This window comes from Carcharodon carcharias, chromosome 6 (genome assembly GCF_017639515.1).
Source record: "Carcharodon carcharias isolate sCarCar2 chromosome 6, sCarCar2.pri, whole genome shotgun sequence".
Lineage (NCBI taxonomy): Eukaryota > Metazoa > Chordata > Chondrichthyes > Lamniformes > Lamnidae > Carcharodon > Carcharodon carcharias.
Window position 1 is genome coordinate 173,438,723 of NC_054472.1, and position 19,891 is coordinate 173,458,613.

Sequence of the window (19,891 nt, forward strand, 5' to 3'; positions counted from 1 at the left end):
CAGAACACCTTCGGTCTGTCCGCAAGCATTATCCAGACCTCCCTGTCGCCTGCCATTTCAACACAACACCCTGCTCTCATGCCCACATGTCCGTTCTTGGCCTGCTGCATTGTTCCAATGAAGCTCAACGCAAACTGGTGGAACAGCACCTCATCTTCCGACTAGGCACTTTACAGCCTTCCGGAATGAATATTGAGTTCAACAATTTTAGATCATGAACTCTCTCCTCCCCACCCTCTTTCGGATGCCCCTTTTTTTCCCAACAATTTATATAGATTTTTCTTTTCCCACCTATTTCCATTATTTTTGAATGTATTTCCATCCATTGTTTTACCTCTACCTTTTAGCCTTTTTCGATTCCTTCACCCAATCCCACCCCCACTAGGGCTATCTGTACCTTACTTGTTCTGCTTTCTACCCTTAATTAGCACATTCCTTAGATAATATCACCACCTTCAACACCTCTTTGTCCTTTTGTCTGTGACATCTTTTGGTTATCTCCACCTATCACTGGCCGTCTACTTGTCCCGCCCCCCCTTAAACCAGATGATATTTCACCTCTCTTCTATTTTTACTTAGTTCTGTTGAAGGGTCATTCGGATTCGAAACGTTAACTGTGTTCCTCTCCGCAGATGCCGCCAGACCTGCTGAGTTTTTCCAGGTATTTTTGTTTTCGAGATAAATAATTTGTTCATCTGTTTTGGTTAAGCAAGGAATGGCATCACCAGAATTGTACCATTGAGTCTTTGACATGTATCTGAACAGACAGGTAGAATCAGATAAAAGAAAAGAATAGCATTTCTGATAATAATAGCACAGCTTAGTCAAGACTTTCATGTCCTGGAGTGGAGTTTGAAGCCACAAGCTCCTGAATTAGGAAGCCAGACAGTTACTAACTGAGCAATGCCGACAGTTAGGAACAATAAATGATGGGGATGTATGGGAAATACAAGACAAGGAAATAGATTTTAAAAAATGAAACATAATGAAAGGATGAATTGGAATTTTCAGAGCCCTTGTTGAGTTCGAAATATTATCACGTGTATCAGTCTTTCCTTTGGTGAGTTCAATGGATATCTGATACTTAAATTTTAAATTCCAAAGTATACTTTATCATTTTTAAGGCACCAATTTAATTTTGACACACATTCAGTTAATGTAGAGAAATATTCCAAGATGTTTCAAAGAAGTGTAGTCAGACAAAAGTTGACACTGAGCAGGATCAGGAGATTCTGGGATGATTGGTGAGTAGATTGGTACAATTATAAGATAGGAGCTGCAGAATTTTGAATGAGGTCATATTTATGTGGATGGAGGATGGCAAGTTGATCAGGAAAGCATTGGAATAGTTGAGTCTGAAGGTGACAAAGGCATGAATGAGAACTTAGGCAGATGATGGACTTAGGCAAAGGTAGTGATGTGGAGGTGGAGCTAGTTAGTCATTCTCACGTAAAGGATATAGAGTCATAAGTTGAGTTGAGGTTCGAAACAATTTGGTTCAATCTAAAACAATACCAGGGAATAAAGTTAGAATTGGTGGTAAGGGTACACAGTTTGTGCTAGGGACCAAAGAAAATGACGTTGCTCTTTCCACTGTTTAATTGGAAGAAATTGTGGCTCATCCACGATTGGATGTTGGATAAGTAGTCTGACAAAACAGAGACAGTCAAGAGAGATGTTGGGAGGTAGAGTTGAGTGTCAACAGTGTACATGTGGAACCTGATGCCGTGGCCTGAATTTTAGCCTGGAGTTAAGTTTTGTGCAGGGGGAGCGGGGTAGGGTGGCAGAGGTACGCTTTGGAAACCTAGAAGGATGGGTTTCCTGAATGCTGTGCAGAATTTAACTGCTGAGCTGCCGTAACCCAGAGTTTAAAAAACTGAATGGAGGGAATTTCAACTGGAGAAGGCCAGCAGCAGGGCAGAAACCCATTTGCACTTCAAGTGGGCTTTGCCGCGGTTCTTTAACTCGACCATGTCATCAGCATCCTGCTTTCACGTCCTCTGCCAATCAAAGAGGATAAGCAGGTGGTGTGGCAAATCTGTCAAAGAACACACTTTGAGCAGCCTCTTACCTACGCAAGACAGCAGATATTCAGTTTTGCTGTTTGAAAGCTTCTCAGCCTGTCCGTTCCTTCGTATATTTAAGATTACTGAGGCACAGATAAGTAAGATTTTATTTCAAATCTATATGCTACATACCTTCAACCCAAACTTGTAGAAGTAGTTTATGAAATACTTGGCACAGTTCACCAGATCATTATCCAGGTGTTGCCTTGTGATGCCATGTTTGAAAATGGAGGTGCAATGTTACTGTGGAGCCTAAAGTACTTCTGATTGACATGTTGGAGGCCTTTTGAATAGAAGTTTGCTTCACAAGGCCAGAATCCAGGAAAGCAGGTAGGTGTATTGGAGGATTGAGATAGATTATAGCAGGAGGATGCAGACTGCATATAGTAGCTACACTTCAAAATTAATTAATTAGCTGTAAGATAGCTTGGGACAATTTGGAGATGACCTTCCATGAGAGTCTGAGCCTCTTGAGGCACTGGTCAGGAGAGCTGACCCTTTGCCAGAAGTCCCTTTGTTGGGGGTCTCGCTTCCTTCCAGATGGATCTCTGTGTCTATCCCATCTGTCAATGGAGGAGCATGCAGCTGAGGAAAAGGCAGTTGGTGCTTCTGATGATGTTGCTCCTGCTGTTGGAACAGTTGGCAGTGGTGTGATCTCAGCTCTTGACCATCAACAGAGGTAGCAAATAAGAGTTGCATAAACTGCTCTCATGCCATGCTGAAGGGTGCTGCATATGAGTGAAGTGCTAAACAGGAGAAGTGCCTTCCACGAAGTTGGCAATCACCTGTCCAGCAGCGAAAGTACTCTCTAAGAGAACAACAGTCTCTCAATGGCCATAGCTGGAGCTCTTCAGTGTAACTGATCAAAACTTTCCCAGCTTGTCAGTCTTACTGAAGAAACTCTTCTAGCTATGCACTCACTTTGGTGATCCTGGTGAATTGCCGCCAGGTCAAGAAACAGGTTCCACAGCTGAGAAATCCAGCATTCAGGGCTAGAGAATTGGCTTTTTAACAACTCAACAATGACTTAATTACTCACTCAACAGATCAAAAGGAGTTGACTGGTCTCCTCCAATCCTGACCTTAGAAAAGCCAGAACAGAACAGGGCAGGACCATGTTGGGTGCTCGACCAGACATCAGTTTCTGAGACAATCCCACCCCACGTGCCCTGAACCTATCTCCAACAGCCTGGAAAAATTATGTCCTTATAGTTTCATGGAAACATATTAAAGTAGACCCACGATAGCTGTTTGCTTTTGGATCTAGCCTGTCCTACTATGGCCAGAAGCACAGCTCGTAATGTTTGCAGTAAATTACTCAAAATCCTGCAGTGAATTTGATCAATTATGTAGCATGTTCCTCAAATTCTTGTGATACTATTAGAGGAATGATGCCAGATCTAATTTTTTACACCTCCCCTCTCCCTTCCATTAATCTACCTTTCAATGTCTCAGAAGTTGAATTCCATATTGAAGTTGGTCTTTAAAGAGATCATGTATTCTCTAGAGTTTAGAAGAATGAGAGGTAATTTTATTGAAATTTACAAAATTCTTAGAGGGCTAGACAGGGTAGTTGCAGGAAGGATGGGTTCTTGAACCAGGGGACACAGTCTCAGAATAAGGGACAGGCCATCTAGGATTGAGATAAGAAGAAATTTCTTCATTCAGAGGGTAGTGAATCTTTGGAACATTCTATCCCAGAGGGCTGTGGAGCTCAGTCATTAAGTTTGTTTAAGTTGGAGATCAATAGATTTCTGGATACTAATAACATCAAGCAATATGGGGATAACATGGGAAAACGGTGTTGAGGTCGATGATCATCCATGATCTAGCTGAATGGCAGGGCAGGCTTGAGGGACTAAATGGCCAACTCTTGCTGCTATACATGTGCTTGTGGAGTTCCCAGTGCTTATAATGGGGATTGAGAACACGAAGTCAAATTTTCTTAAGAGATTTTTTTAATATAGTTTTGTTTTTATATTTGTTTTATCTTGTGCTTTCACTGCTCCTAAAGAAGCATAAGGCCTATTCGTAAATTAGAGTCATTTAATTAAAATAATCTAATGAATAATCTAGTTAAACACTAAATTCCAGCTTTCACAATTCAATTTACTTGATAATCCAATTGTTTTCAGTTCAAACAAACAAGCATATTATTAGGAGTACATACTAATATGAAAGCAAAATAATGCGGTTGCTGGAAAACTGAAATAAAAACAAGAAAATGCTAGGAGTCATGTAAACTATGCCTAAGACCCTAAGACTGAGTAGACAAAAAAGGGTTCTCTCAGTGCAAAATGTCAAATGATTCAATAGTTATCTGACACTTGTCATTTGACATTTATCACTGATCAGTGTCGGTGTATCGATTTCTTGGGCTTAAATTGTTTGTTGCAAATAGCATGGGAATATGATATAAACACCCCTCATTGGTATCTTTTGTAAACCTGAGTCGAACTTGAAAAGTCAGAGTTTGATCACAAACACTTTATGCAACAATCGTCATTTTCACTGTTGCATTTAGCTACAGTTTTTAAAGCCATTGGCGGATGATAGTGTTCACACTTTGACTCAATAATGGAAGCATTCATTTGTTTTAATGTAGGCAATGTTGTGCATAAGTCAATGCTGAAGGATGTACAAAAGATCACAGTCCACCGGGGGCATAATTTCTATGTTGATTTCAAATTCTAATTCATTCCTTGATTCCTCCTGAGAAAACCATTGTGTTTTCTTGAATAAATGCTAGAATAAAAAAATAGGTAATTTATAGTAAATTCATACCTTAAGGTATACCAGAAGTGGAGAAGATTTTCTTAGTCCAATCCAATTTGCTGGATCAACAGGGCTGGCGTAAAGCACTGATTTGTTCAACGTCTCAATTTTCTCTACATTTGTCTCATTGAGTTGTGGCTGAGGAATTAAATGTCCTAGTATGTTACTTAGAGTATTAAGTATATAAATAGTTAATAGTACTAAATACGTCGATTTTCAGTTATTTTCCCTTCCAATGGAAATAGTTGACTAATTTTAATAATTTTAATGACTAATAATAACTGACAAAAAAAACCATTCTATTAGAAAAGTAAAAAAATGACCAATGTTAAACCAAATATTAAAAAATTGACTGGAGAGAATTTCAATTCGAAAAGGCTAGCAGTGGGGCAGAATCCACTTGCAATTGAAGTGGTCTTTGCCGTTGTTCTTTAACCAACCAAGTCATTAGAATCCTGCTTTCGCATTCTCTGCAAATCAGAGAGAGCAAGCAGATGGTACAGTAAATCTGTCAAAGAGTACACTTTGAGAAAAAGTCCTGTGAACAGCGGGCCCTTACCTACGCAAGACAACAGCTATTCACTTTCGCTGTTTGAATGCTTCTCAGCCTGTCAGTTTCACTGAAGAAGCACTACCCACTGTGCACTTGCCTGGTTGACCCTGGTGAGTTGCAGAGAACTTGAAAAAATTGCACACTAGCTATTAAAGCCTGAATGCTGGGTTAAATTAATAGCTGATCGGTTGTTTGGACATGGCTTCTACCCATCTACAAAGCCACCTGGATCAAACCAGATGTTCCCGACCAGACGTCTCTTTTTAGAGATTTAATGACCCCCGTCCCCTGCCAGCACCAAAACCCACCCACATTGGCAGTTAAAATTCTGCTTTATATCTTACAGAACACAAATATATGTGTATATATATATATATACATATATATATATTCCAAAATGTTCCACAAAAAATAGAAAGATAAAAGTGACAGATTCATAAACATGTACTAATATGTATTTCCAATGAGACAGGTCCATTACATACCTTTAGGGAAGAAAAGATAATCACTACCTGAAGCAGAGGAAGATAAGGAATATGGGGGGCCGGGGGGTTGGTGGGGGGTGGGGGGAGCGGGAAAGAGTGTTGAGATTGGGTCTGGATTGTTCTAAAGAAGAGTCAGCACAAAGTTGAAAGATCTCCTTCTGTGGTGTGAGCTTCTACCTTTCTAATTCTTCCAAATGATCTCATACTTTCGTTCAGGAGTCATGATGAAATATTTAGCTAATGATTTGGCAATCATGGTGCAAGACAAGCTGAAGGACCAGCTGGTCTTTTACTTGCTGTTTATTTCGTATGTTCATATTCCTAGCACTTTTCACTTTAGTCTCGATGGAAGAACATGCTGATAATCTGACAGATTTTAATAATGACTGGAGTTCTCACTTGCTCCTTGTGCCTTCTTCAGTCTTGTCACACTATGCCTCAATTCAGACTGGAAGGGAATATCAGGGGTGGGAGTACACCAAGCCAAACTACAGAGCATATAATAACCATCCCGGGGGCTATCAACATGTCGAAAAGCTATTTCTCAGAACTCTGATATCTCATTTATTGTTGTCATCTATGAAAGACAATGTAACAACAATATTAATTACTGCTCGTTGTTATATATTATTTTAACAATGCTGCTTTCAAGGGTCCATTTCAAATAAAATAAGTGAAGGAAATGCACATACATCAGGCTATAGCTTAGGCTCTCTGTGTAATATCTTATAATTATAAACTCATATTCCTGGCAAGTAGTCAGCACTTGAAATTATAGGAACACAAATGGAAAATTATTTAAATTATATACTCACAACTGTACAGTTAGAAGAGTAGTTTGAAGGCTGAACAGAAGACAGTTGGTATAACATTTTACACACAATGATTATACAGGTCATGACTGTGCAGACACTTGATGCCAATGGACGTAATTTTACATAAGGCAAAGCAAAGGCCCATGAAATTAAGAAAACGTAATTCAACACGGAAACCTGCAGAAGAAGTACACTTATATCAGTCTTGCACATTTACTGCTGAGTTTAGAAGCAAGTTAATTTGATGACCTCATGAGAGGAGAAGCCATTATATTGTTATCTCAGCAAGGCGGTTATTCATATAGGGAATCTGCACTGAAGATAGGGATGTTGGGCCAGAATTTGCTGCCTTGTCAAAATAGCAGTGAGGCTAATGGCACTTTCTGTTATTTATGCACAAATGGTACAGGAGATCAGATTTTTAAAAATTCACTAGGCCAGCATTTGTTGCCTATCCCTAACTGCTCTAGTTCAGAGGGCATTTAAGAGTCAACCACATTGCTGTGGGTCTTGAGTCACATGTAGGCCAGTCCAGATGAGGACAGCAAATTTCCTTCCCTAAAGGACATTAGCAACCAGATAGGTTTTTATAGCAATTGACAATGGTTTCATGGTTATCATTAGACTTTTATTTCCAGAATTTTATTGAATTCAAATTCCACCATCTGCCGTGGCAGGATTCCAGGATTCAAACCCAGGTTCCCAAAGCATTACCCTGGGTCTCTGGATTATGAGTCCAGCGTCAATACCACTATGCCATCGCCCCCACCCCACCTTGCACAATATAAGATGAATATCCTAAAGTTTCTAAATATAAAAACAAAAAACTGCGGATGCTGGAAATCCAAAACAAAAACAGAATTACCTGGAAAAACTCAGCAGGTCTGGCAGCACTTCAGTTCTGTGGAAGGGTCATGAGGACTCGAAACGTCAACTCTTTTCTTCTCTGCCGATGCAGCCAGACCTGCTGAGTTTTTCCAGGTAATTCTGTTTTTGTTTTTATCCTAAAGTTTCTGTTTGGGTTGTGCTGCTCCATCATTAGTTTTGCAAAAACAGCCTTTCTTTTCTGCCTCAGTATTAAATGTTGCGAAGTACAATCACATAGTGGTTATGTAGTATCCAGAGATATAAGTTCAAATACCACTATGAAAGCTAGGGAATTTAAGTTCCATTAATTAAGTAAAAATCTGGAATAAAAAGCTGTTATCAGTATTGGTGATGATGAAACGATTGGATTGTTGCAAAAACCTATTTGGTCCACTTTAGGGAAGGAAATCTGTTGGCCTTATCCATTCTAGCCTATATGTAGGAAACCAAAAACAGGAGTATGCCATTTGGTTTCTCAAGCCTGTTCCATCATTCAGTGAGATCATGATTAATCTGTGAGATCATGATTAATCTGTGACCTAACTCCATATTCCTTAATGCCCTTGCTTAACAAAAACTCATCGATCTAAGTTTTAAAATTACCAACTAATTTAACATCAATTGCTGTTTACGGAAGAGAGTTCCAAACACCTGCTACCCTTTATGATTTCCTATGAAATGGCCAAACAAGTCACTCAATCATATTCAAGGTGGCAGCTCATCACCAAGCCTTCTCAATGACAATAAGGGATGGGCAACAAATACTGACCTTAGTGACACCCACATCACATAAACAAATAAAAAAAAAGTGTGATAGGTACAAACTAAACTTGCTGCAGATACTTAAGATGGATAATTAATAGCATAAGTACCCTTTTAATGTGTGATAACTGCCAATCACCCATTTGGCATTGAAAATTAAATATCCCAAGTGTGGAGTCTCCTCCTTTCAGGTTTTTAAATTTTTGTGTACATTTTAAAATTGTCAGATATTACATCTTTAAATTTTTCTTACTTTTACTTTCACTCCCTTGATCCAATCTTTCTTTCCCTCCTTTAATTTCACACTGATTTCACCACTTCTAATTCACCTTCCTTCTCAATTCTTCCATTATTTATTTCTCAATTGGATTGGTTAAGGAAATAACCTGTTGGTTTCCCATTCACCAGGTCCCAGGTGCCCAGTTTGCCTCGCAGCACTGTTATCGACCTGCCATTTCAGCAACTTCGTGGACAATTTTTGGTGGAGCAAAAGGGTATGTGAACAAGACTAACTAATGACAAGTGCAATTAGATACCTTGCTAGAGCAAACTCTGTCCCAACATTTTAGCTCCAACCCTTCTGCCAGTATAGCTTGCCAGTGGGAGCACAGGACTGACAATGTGCCTCTATCAGCTGAAGATAAATTTCTACAGTGAAATGATAGCATATGTTAAAATTTTGGATACAAGACAGTGTGATTAGATATGGATTGCTCCAGCAAAGAACCAGCACAGACAGGATAGACCAAATGGCCTCCTTTTGTGCTTAAAAGAATTACAGTTTCATGTGCAAGTTAAATTGCTGTTTCATGAATTTCATAGTAAAATGGAAAGGGAACAATTGAATGCTGATTCTGTGCAGTACATAAATGACTGGAAAATTATTATGCTCTTGAGTGACACAGAGGGATGCAAAAGCCATGCAGACTTTGTGAAAATGGTCATTTTGCTGTTACACTGACCTCTTTCAATGTAATCCAAATGATGTAAAATGATATAATTTTGATTATGTGTAGCTCCAAGATCCACCAAGCCATAACTTGCAGTTTGTGGAAAGTCTCCATAAATTTCAGGAATAGCACTGTTAGTCGGTCAATTACCAAATGCCACTTATTTGTCTTTTCTTCTAAACAGAAAGATAAAAGAAAACTATTTAATTAACCATGTTCAGAGCATCGATGTAACGCAGCTGAATCAATTCAGCAATTAGCTTCAACTTAAACCACAGAACACTAGAATGTGAATTCCAATCACAAAAGTCCGGTTAAGACACTTCTAAAAAAGGAAGGAAAATTGGAGAAAGAATCATTGCAGATGTTATTAGAAGCCTGAAGCTAAGGACTCTCCCTCTATAACAAAAACAGAAAGTGCTGGAAAATCTCAGCAGGTCTGGCAGCATCTCTGGAGAGAGAACCAGAGTTAACATTTTGAGACTAATATGACTCTTCTTCGGAAATGAACTGCCCTCTATATGACTCCCCCCCTATATTTATCTGGGGAATAGTGTGTGGCACAGTGATGCCTCAGATTAAGTAAAATATTAAAATAATTTATTTCCTCTGATGGCAAATAAAAAACAGCAGTCTCGAATTTCCTTAGGGCCAGAGCGCACACTTCATAGGCAGAATTTTCCCGTTGACGTGTGGGGGCAGGCCCCACACGTCTGCGCATAAAATGACGCGCGGTGACGTCAGGTGAGTGTCCCGATGTCATCGTGCGCCATTGCAATATTTCGCTGGGTGGGTGTGCGATGATGTCCAGCGCGCGCCCGCCATTAATTAACAGGCCACTTAAGGCCCTTGACTCACCAATCCATGCCAATTTTTCAGCACCCATGCAATTTTCAGATTGGCGCACGGGTGTAACAAGCAGACGGATAGGACACATTTGTATTAAACTCATCAATGGGCGGGTATAAGAGAGCTCACTGGGGTCGTGAGTGTGCACAGTCAAGTATTAATTTTTGAAAGTTTTTGAAACTTGTCTGTGTGATCTGCAATACTTCAAAACACATACCACCTGCTTTTTCTGGACTCTTAACCTTCAGGTCAGCACTCTGCAGTGAGTAATCTTTTCTGGGCCTGCAGGTTTCTGGAAGCCTTCCCTTAGCCTGGGAATGGGAGCTGAACTGTTCACTGGAGGCAGCTTCTCTGAGGAGGAGGGGAGGGCTAGAAGGGGGAGGAGGCCAGGAGTGCACGTTCAATCTCCAGGTGAGCCACCTTTGGGAGGACAGGCGCAGGCACAAGGAGTGCAGGGCCAAGAGGTGTTCCAAGGCAGAAGGGGCTGCAGAAGACGCCACTATCCTGCTGCCAGGGTAAACAGGCGGCGAAGCAGCTACCTCAATATGTCTGAGATGCAGTGCCGAAGGAGGCTCCATCTCTCAAGGGAGACAGTCAACTATATCTGTCAGATTATAGGGCCTGAGATCTACTTTAACTGTGTGGGTGGACACCCCATGTCAGTGGCTCTGAAGATCACAGCTGCCCTCAACCTCTATGCCTCTGGCTCCTTCCAGGGGTCGGTGGGTGATCTTTGCAGTGTCTCCCAATCAGCTGTCCACATGTGTGTCAAGCAAGTTACACTCTGTTCAGGCATGCATTGACCTTCATCCACTACTGTTGGGACCAGGCAAGCCAGACACAGTGAGCTAGAGGTTTTGCAGCCAATGCTGGCTTCCCCTGCGTCCAGGGTACAATAGACTGCACACATGTGGCCATCAAGGTGCCAGCAGGTGAGCCCAGTGCCTTCATCAACAGGAAGGGCTTCCACTTCATGAACATGCAGATTGTGTGTGATCACAGGGTGCTGATTCTACAAGTCTGTGCAAGTTATCCAGGCAGCTCCCAAGACGCCTACATCGTCTGACACTCCCAGATGCCGGGGCTCTTCAGTGCTCCAGCCCGGCTTGATGGATGCCTGCTGGGTGACAAGAGCTAACCCCTCAGAAGGTGGCGCATGACGCCTCTCCGTCATCCAAGAACAGAAGCTGACCAGCGGTATAATAGGAGCCTCCTATTGGCTGTGGTGGAGAGAACCATCGGTCTTCTCAAGATACCCTTCCGATGCCTGGAGCGCTCAGGGGACGCACTCCAGTATCCCCCAGATCATGTCTCGGTGGTAGTGGTTGCATGTTGCGCTCTCCACAACCTTGTGCTGGAAAGGGGGACGCAGTGGATGATAAAGAGTTGATGAAGTGGCTGTGGCTGCAGACGATGAGTCCAGCAGTGAGTCCGAGGATGAACGTGCACAGGGAAATGCTGAGGGGGCAGTAGGCACTGACCCGGGCATACTTCAGGGAGGCAGGGACACCCAGGAGGCTTTAATCCATCGAACCTTCAGCTAGCACACCACAAACAGACCAGTAGGACAAGCCTGGGCTGTGGGCTCGATACTCGACACCTAAATGCAAAATCTGCCAGGTTAGGAACAGTCATGAAGGGCCTTGTTAATAAAGCTGAATGTCCAACAAAGCAATCATTACAGTTTTGGAAACCATACACATGCAGAAGAAAAGAGGCAGTCTCAGCCATGGTGACATATCTGAATTTAATAGGTCAAGTAAACCAACTTATTCCAAAAAAAAAGACAATAGTGTTACAAATCAAAACAAATCATAAGGATCTCATCTTGGGCCAACATAAAAGCATTGAAAAACCAATGGTGTGCCTAAGATGCCTTATTTTTACGTTTCTGGGTGCTAAGTCTTGGTGCTGCCCCACCGCTCGGGGTGGAATCTGAGACAGCTTGCTGACTTTGCTGTCCTGTTGGCCTCGATGACCTTGGCAGTCGTCCTCTGGCCTGTGGGGCCAGTGCTGGCCCCACCTGGGAGGGAGCTGCCAGTTCCACAGCTGGCATCTCCCCGGTCATCGCAGCCTCACCAGATGCTACGGTCACTGGGAAAGGGGCAGAGGAGCTGCCGCCCTCATCCGGAGCACCCTGAGGGGTGCCCGCAGAGATGCCAGGCAGCTGCTGCGCCAACGTGAGATTGCTTCAAACCTCCCTGCTTACCATGGATGGATGGGCACTGGGAAACTTGGTCCCCACACCATCTCCTACACTGGCAATGACCAGCTAAGGTCAACGCCCATGTGAGGGCTTGCCGGTCAGAGCGCATCCCCAGGAAGCCCTGACGTGTCTCCAGGAGGAAGCTCTCCATGCAAGTCGCCACTCTCTCCATGGAGGACACATCTCTTCATTAACCTCTCAGGCTGACCTCAGCACGGGCGGTATCTGCTTGCCCACCCAGCAAAGGACAAATACCTTCAATGCTGTCACCACATTCAGACTTGGCGGGGAGGGGGGTGGGAAGCAGGGGGGTAAGCCGACCTGCTGCGTTAAATGACCAATGCCAACATGGTACTCACCCGTCAGAGTATGCAACAAGTCATTGAAGCGCTTGCACACTGGATCCAGGTGTGCCGCACCACATCGCAGGAGCTCACCACCTCCACCACCTCCTCTCATGCACGTTTAGTCATGTGGGGGGCCTCCTCCTCCCATCCTGGTGAACCAGCACCTCCTCGAGGAGGGCAGCAAGGCAGTCATCCGAAAAACAAGGGGCACACTGCCACCCACCCCCCTCCGGCCTGGCCTGTCCCACTGCCCTACCCTCCAGCCTGGCCTGCTCCGCTGGCCTACCCTCCGGACTGGCCTACTCTGGTGAGCCCGTCCACTTGCCATCGTGAGCAGCCTTTATATAACCAGGCTGCCAGGTCACCATTGGACCCAGCGGACAGTGCACTCCCACCGCCGCCTGCCCACTCCCACTATCCTCATGAGTCACGCATCATGCTGGGTAGGCTCTAATTGGCCCGCCCATGTAAAATGGTGGCGCGGACCTGATCTCCCGCTCCTGCTCCGCCTCCCCTCCCCTCCCCCACCACTCTGCCAACCAGAAAATTCAGCCCCATGTGGGAGTTGGGGAATGTCAGGTGGGTCTTGAAACTCTGGGTCTCAGGTCATGCCAGCTGTTTCTAACATGGCTTGGTTGGGGTTAACCCAAAAAATATTCCATTTTGGCAGAGGGAAGGATCGGTGGAAGGGCAAGCTTATGCTGGAAGTTTCATCATCCTCAGCCTCTATAATACTTGCAACCTGCCAATAAAAGTCAGAGTTCATTTAGAATCCAAGTCACATACCATCCTGACTTGGAAATATATCGTCATACTGTCACTATAACTGGGTTAAAATCCTGGAACTCCCTTACTCTGCTTCAAAGGATTACCAGCTTTCCCCTAACAGCACTGTGAATCTACCCACACCACACGTAACACAGCAGTTATAGAAGGCAGCTATCACCACCTTCTCAAGAGTAATTAGAGATGGGTAATAAATGCTGGACTTGCCAGTGATGCCCTCGTCTCATGAACAAATAAAAAAAATCTGGAGCAGAATTTTACCCTTTGCGTGTGAGATCGGTGGAGACGGTCGGGAATGGGGGAATGCGTGCCATGATGTCTGTTGTGGAGTCCCTGTGGAGCATAAGCACTGCATTGACCCTCATTAATTTTCGGGCTTTCCCCCCACCCCTGAACTTCTCCCACCAGCCTGAAAATTGAAACTGGGTGGAAAACTGCCCTTAAGTGGCCAATAATTGACGCCTTAAGGGCCTCAATTGAAGCAAAGGTGAGTGGACCAGCTTAAGCCTCGGCCAACCCAGCATAAAATTGCAGAAAGGGGGGAGCAGGTGGCGTCCTGGTGGGAAGGCCTTCAAGAAATTTTAAGGTCTCCCCCCACCTACAAACCCACTGGTGGGGCAACATAAAATTCTGCCCTTAGGACTTCATTTTATTTCATCTCAGCATGTCTCCTGAGGTCTGCCCATGGCGGATGCTGGGTGAGTTGGCATGGGGGGTTAAAAAAGGGTGATGGATGGAGACAAGGTATGCCATGAGTTGGCATTAAGTTGGCATAGTTGGTATAAGAGACCATGAGTGTGGGTAGAGCGGTATAAGTTGGCATGGAGGGGTCATGGTGGCGGGTAGAAGGGCATAGCTTGGTATGGAGGGTATGAAAAGCTATGGGGTTGGATAGAGGGGCATAGGTTGACATGGAGAGTATGAGGAGCCATAAGGAGGTGGGTGGGAGCATGAGGTGGCATGTGTTGGTTTGGATGGGACATAGGGAGTGTGTATGAGGTGAAGGTTGAGGGTTAGATAGATGTTTTTAGTTTTATTCACTCTCTTACAAGTCCTGGAACACCAAGGGGGACCTTTCACACACCCCAGCTTCACCCTGGGAGCCCCTGTGACTGCATCTGCACTCTTTCTGTGGGTGGCAGGCCCAAGTCCCATTAGCAGCCATACATCTGCCAGAATGAAAATTGGAACATCTGGGACACCTTCCTTCTGAGTTGGGCTTGTGAAGTTGGGACTCTGTGCTCTCGATCCGAGAGCAAAAATTCAGCCCAGAATAGAGATTACTGAGACATGGCTGCAGAAAAATATAGCATGGAATTAAAGTATTAAATATAATACTGTAGGGTATAATACATTTAGAAAAGAGAAACAGCTATCAGCATGAGAAAAATAGAATCCATCTGGATATAGATAAAAGTTAATAAAGGATCAATCACATGAATAGGTATAGTTTCCAGACCACAGAATAGTGGAAGGAAGGTGGAGGAAGGTATGCAAATTAGGGGATTGAGTGAAAAGCATAGAATAATAATCATGGGGATTTCAAGTACTTTGATACTAATTGGACAGAAGTGGTAGGTAAAGGGGATAAAGAGAATGGAGTACCTATAAGATGTATATGACACCTTCCTAACTCAGTATGTATAATGCTCAACAAGAGAAGATTGTCTTTTGGATCTAGTAATCAGAAATGAACCAGAGCAGATAAGAGAAGTAAAAGTTGGTGAACACCCAGGCAATAGTGATTATAACATGATAAGATGATGATAGGAAGGACATAAGTATGATGAAAGCCAGGTTAATGGATTGGAGAAAAGGTGATTTTGAGAGACTGAGAACTGAACTTGAGAAAGTAATAATGACAACAATATTGGCAAACAATGATGTAGAACAACAATGGAAAACATTTAAAACAGTGTTTAACAGAGCCCAGGAAAATATATATTCAGCTAAAAAGAAAGAACATACCAAACAATAGACTCCAGACTCCATGGATAAATAAAGTCATAAGGAAACAACTGAGGGTTAGGAAAAAGGCATACATTAAAGACATAGATACTAGAGGAGTGCATGATCAGGAAAAATATGAAGATCTTAGGAGATAAGTCAAAAAGCAATTAGGAAGGCAAAGAGGAACTGTGACATCAAATTATCAAGGAACAGAAAACAAAATAGTAAAACAGCACATCAATCAAAAAAGGAACACTGATGGTAATAGAACGATTAAGGGATAGACAGGATAAAACCATAGGTAATGATATGGCAGAAATATTAAATGATTATTTCACTTCAGTATTTAACACTGCAATAGAACAGGTAGACGTGAAATTGAATGATGAGATGAGCAATGAGATAAGTGCACTTCAAATATTTTAAAAATGTATTGAATCTACACATTTTAAAAACATCTAGGGAAGAGATAGTAGAGGCATTACTACACATTTAATAATTTGTTAGAAAAAGGTTTACTGCCAGAGAACTTGCAGATAATGAATGTAATTCCTATATTGAAGACGGGGTAAAGAACATGTCCAGGGAGTTATAAATCATTCAGCTTAACATCAGTAGTAGGAAAAATATTGGAATCCTTACTAAAGGAGAGAATAGAGCAACTAGAAATGAAAAATACAATAATGAATAGTCAGCATAGATTTTAAAAGGGAAAATCTTGTTTGACCAACCTTATTGAACTTTAGAGGAAGTAACAGAGAGAGTAGACAATGGTAATGTAGTGGATGCGACCTATCTAGATTTTCAAAGGGCCCCCATAATAGACGAATGAATAGGGTCAGAGAATGTGGAGTCAAGGGGCAGGTGGCAGAATGGAATGTTAGCTGGTTTTAAGACAAAAACAGAGGGCAGAATTTAATGACCACCCCGTGGCAAGCTTGTTGGTCGGGGCATTTAATCAGGTGGGAGGGTATTGGCTAGGGACCCCACAGCCTTCCTGCCACTACCTCAATTAAGTCCATGGCAGGGAGACTCATGGAAGGCCTTCATGACCCGCTGCCAATATAGTCCCTTAAGTGCACTTAAGTCCCTTAATGCCCACTTAAGGGCCTCATCCTGCCACTGCTAGTATTCACCCAGTGGCAGGAGGGGGACTCATCATGTGGAAAAACCGAAAAGTAAACCCCTTTGAGCTGCTTGCGGATTCCTGGAGAATCCCTCATTTCAAAGACAAATCGAGGGTCCCAGCATCGGGAAGGAAGGTGCTAGCTGAGAGTCACCCACCTGCCCTTCATGACCCCCACTCTTTGAACGCTCTCCTGCCATCACTCACCTGAGCCTGGATGCATGGCAATCCAATGCCTTGGGCACGTGTAGTACTGGCAGCAGCCACCACCTCTCTGGTGGTGCTGCTGATCAATGGAGAGCTGCCTGCCTTTGATTGGCTGGGAGCTCTTGGCAGGCAGGACTTCTTCCCTCTGGGTCTGTGATCCTGGGGAATGCCCACTGTTGGCCAGTTAAGTGTCTGACTGGTACTTAATCTGGCAGGCCTTCCTGAAAAGAGGTGACACAGGGCTCTAGACAGCTTTCTAGCCAGTGGGTGAAATCCCTGTCACCTCCATTCAATACCGCCCAAAGAGCGGGAGTAAAAGATAGTTATTCAGAGTAGCAGAAGGTTGGAGGTGGCGATCCACAAGGATCAGAGCTGGGACCACTGCTGCTCACAATTTACAGAAAGGATTTGGACTTTGAAATCAGAGGAATAATTTTGAAATTGGCAGGTGATATCAAATTTGGGGGAAGACCTTAAGACCATAACATGTAGGAGCACAAGTAGGTCATTTGGCCCATCGAGTCTGCTCCGCCATTCAATGAGATCGTGGCTGCTCTGATAATCCTCAACTCCACTCTCCTGCCTTTTCCCCATAACCCTTAATTCCCTTACTGATTAAAAATCTGTCAATCTCAGCCTTGAATACTTAACGAACCAGCCTTTACAGCCTTCTGTGGTAAAGAATTCCACAGATTGACTACCCTCCAAAAGATGAAATTCCTCCTCATTTCTGTTTTAAATGGGCACCCCCTTACTCTGAGATTATGCCCTCTGGTCCTAGACTCACCCACAAGGGGAAACAATCTCTCAGCATCTATCTTGTCAAGCCCCCTAAGAATCTTATATGTTTCAATAAGGTCGCCTCTCATTCTTCTAAACTCCAATGAGTACAGGCCCAACCAACTCAACCTCTCCTCATAAGAAAATCCCTCCATCCCTGGGATCAACCTAGTGAACCTTCTCTGGACTGCCTCCAATGCCAGTTTATCTTTCCTTAGATAAGGGAACCAAAACTGTTCACAGTATTCTAGGTGTGGTCTAACTAGTGCCTTGTATAGTTTTAGCAAGACTTCCCTATTTTCATACTCTGTTCCCTTTGAAATAAAGGCCAACATTCCATTTGTCTTACCTATTACCTGCTGAACTTGTATGCTAGCTTTTTGGGATTCATGCACAAGGACCCCCAAATCCCTCTTTGCTGTAGCTTTCTATAGTTTTTCTCCATTTAAATAATATTCAGCTCCTCTATTCTTCCTGCCAAAATGCACAACCTCACACTTTCCCACATTATATTCCATTTGCCACATTTTTGCCCACTCACTTAACCTGTCTATATCCCTCTGTCCACTCTTTGTGTCTTCCTTACCAATTGCCTTCCCACCTATTTTTGTGTCATCCACAAACTTGGCGATAGTACATTCACTTCTCTCATCCAAGTCATAAATATATGTTGTAAATAATTGTGGCCCCAGCACTGATCCCTGTGGCACCCCACAGGTTGCCATCCTGAAAATGCCCCCTGTATTCCAACATTTCTCTTCTATTAGTTAGCCAGTCCTCTATCCATGCTAATATACTACCCCAACACCATGGGTTCTTATCTTATTAAGTATTTTGTGTGGTACCTTATCGAATGCCTTTTGGAAATCCAAATATAATATTCAATACTGAGGAGAACTGCAACAAATTACAACAGAACATTAATAAAGTTGCAGAATGGAGAAATATTTGCCAAATGAAGTTCATTACAGGTAAATGTGAGGTCATACATTTTGGGAGGAAGGAAAAGGAGGTTACTTATTATTTGGAAGGTGCAAATCTAGGTGGGAAAGTAAAAGAAATGGACTTTGGAGTACAAATACACCAATCATTAAAAGTGGCTGGGATTTTTTAAAAGGATTTGGGGTCCAGATTGGAGGTGTATTGGCATACAATTTGGTACCAACAGCAATCATGCCAGGTCGCCGCCACAATCCTGACCCTGAGCCAATTGAGGTCAATTAAATTTAATTATAGGGCCTACTAAGTGTAGTTTCTGCACAGTCTGGGTTCTCCAATTAGTAGCGCAGACATCCCAAGTTGGCTTAAATCAGATCTATGTGACAGATCACTTGACCGACCCCTCACAGACCCATAATGGCCACCAGGCCACAACACAGCTGATTACGCCCTGGAGAGCTTGCCCTTTCAATATCATGGCCAGGCAGCTGTAGTTTTTAAAAAGTAAAAATAAACTTACCTTGGCCTGTTTCTTGAAGCCTCCATCTACAGATCAGCAGCTCCCATGCAGCCAGTGGGGCTGCCACTCACTGAGTTATTGGAGGGCTTCCTATTGGCCCACCTGCAACCCCTGATTGGAAAATGAGCCCACTCCCTGGCCTTAATTGGCTGAGGATTTGAAAATCCCCATAGGCCTGCTTAAAGGTTGCCATCCAGGGCTGGGACCTAGAGGTAGCCCCCATTTCCGGTTCCCAACTAACCCCTGATTGAAAATACAATCCTAAGGATTTCAGAGCACAAATATACTAAGCAGTGAAATTGTGCCGCAGTTTAGTAGGCCCATAAAAAAGCAAAGCAAACACTAGAATTTACTTAGAGGGGTAGAATTGAAAAGAAAGGAATTAAGGTTAAACCTGTATCGATCTATAAGACCATAAGACAGAGGAGCAGAAATTAGGCCATTCGGCCCATCGAGTCTGCTCCGCCATTCAATCATGGCTGATAAGTTACTCTACCCCATTCTCCCGCCTTCTCCCCGTAACATTTGATCCCCTTACCAGTCAAGAACCTATCTATCTCGGTCTTAAATATACTCAATGACCTGGCCTCCGCAGCCTTCTGTGGCAATGAATTCCATAGATTCACCACTCTCTGGCTAAAGAAATTTCTCCTCATCTCTGTTCTAAAAGGCCTTCCTTTTACTCTGAGGCTGTGCTCTCGGGTCCTACTAATGAAACCTACTTTCCCACCTCCACTCTATCCAGGCCTTTCAGTATTCTGTAAATTTCAATCAGATCCCCCCTCATCCTTCTAAACTCCATGGAGCATAGACCCAGAGTCCTGAATCGTTCCTCATATGTTAAGCCTTTCATTCCTGGGATCATTCTCGTGAACCCCCTCGGGGCCCTCTCTAGGGCCAGCACATCC

At 43.2% G+C, this 19,891-nt stretch overlaps 1 protein-coding gene across 1 annotated transcript in view; it reads right to left on the bottom strand.

Annotated features, from left to right (window-relative positions):
• The window catches only part of LOC121279061 (piezo-type mechanosensitive ion channel component 2-like), a 1,076,252-nt gene that overhangs the window by 246,460 nt on the left and 809,901 nt on the right, over positions 1-19,891 (bottom strand). Inside the window, exons 20-22 of the mRNA XM_041189919.1 lie at positions 9,286-9,449; positions 6,695-6,871; positions 4,851-4,979 (exon numbers count right to left, since the gene is read on the bottom strand). Of these exons, the coding sequence (XP_041045853.1) occupies positions 4,851-4,979; positions 6,695-6,871; positions 9,286-9,449 (470 nt within the window). The remainder of the gene's footprint in view (positions 1-4,850; positions 4,980-6,694; positions 6,872-9,285; positions 9,450-19,891) is intronic.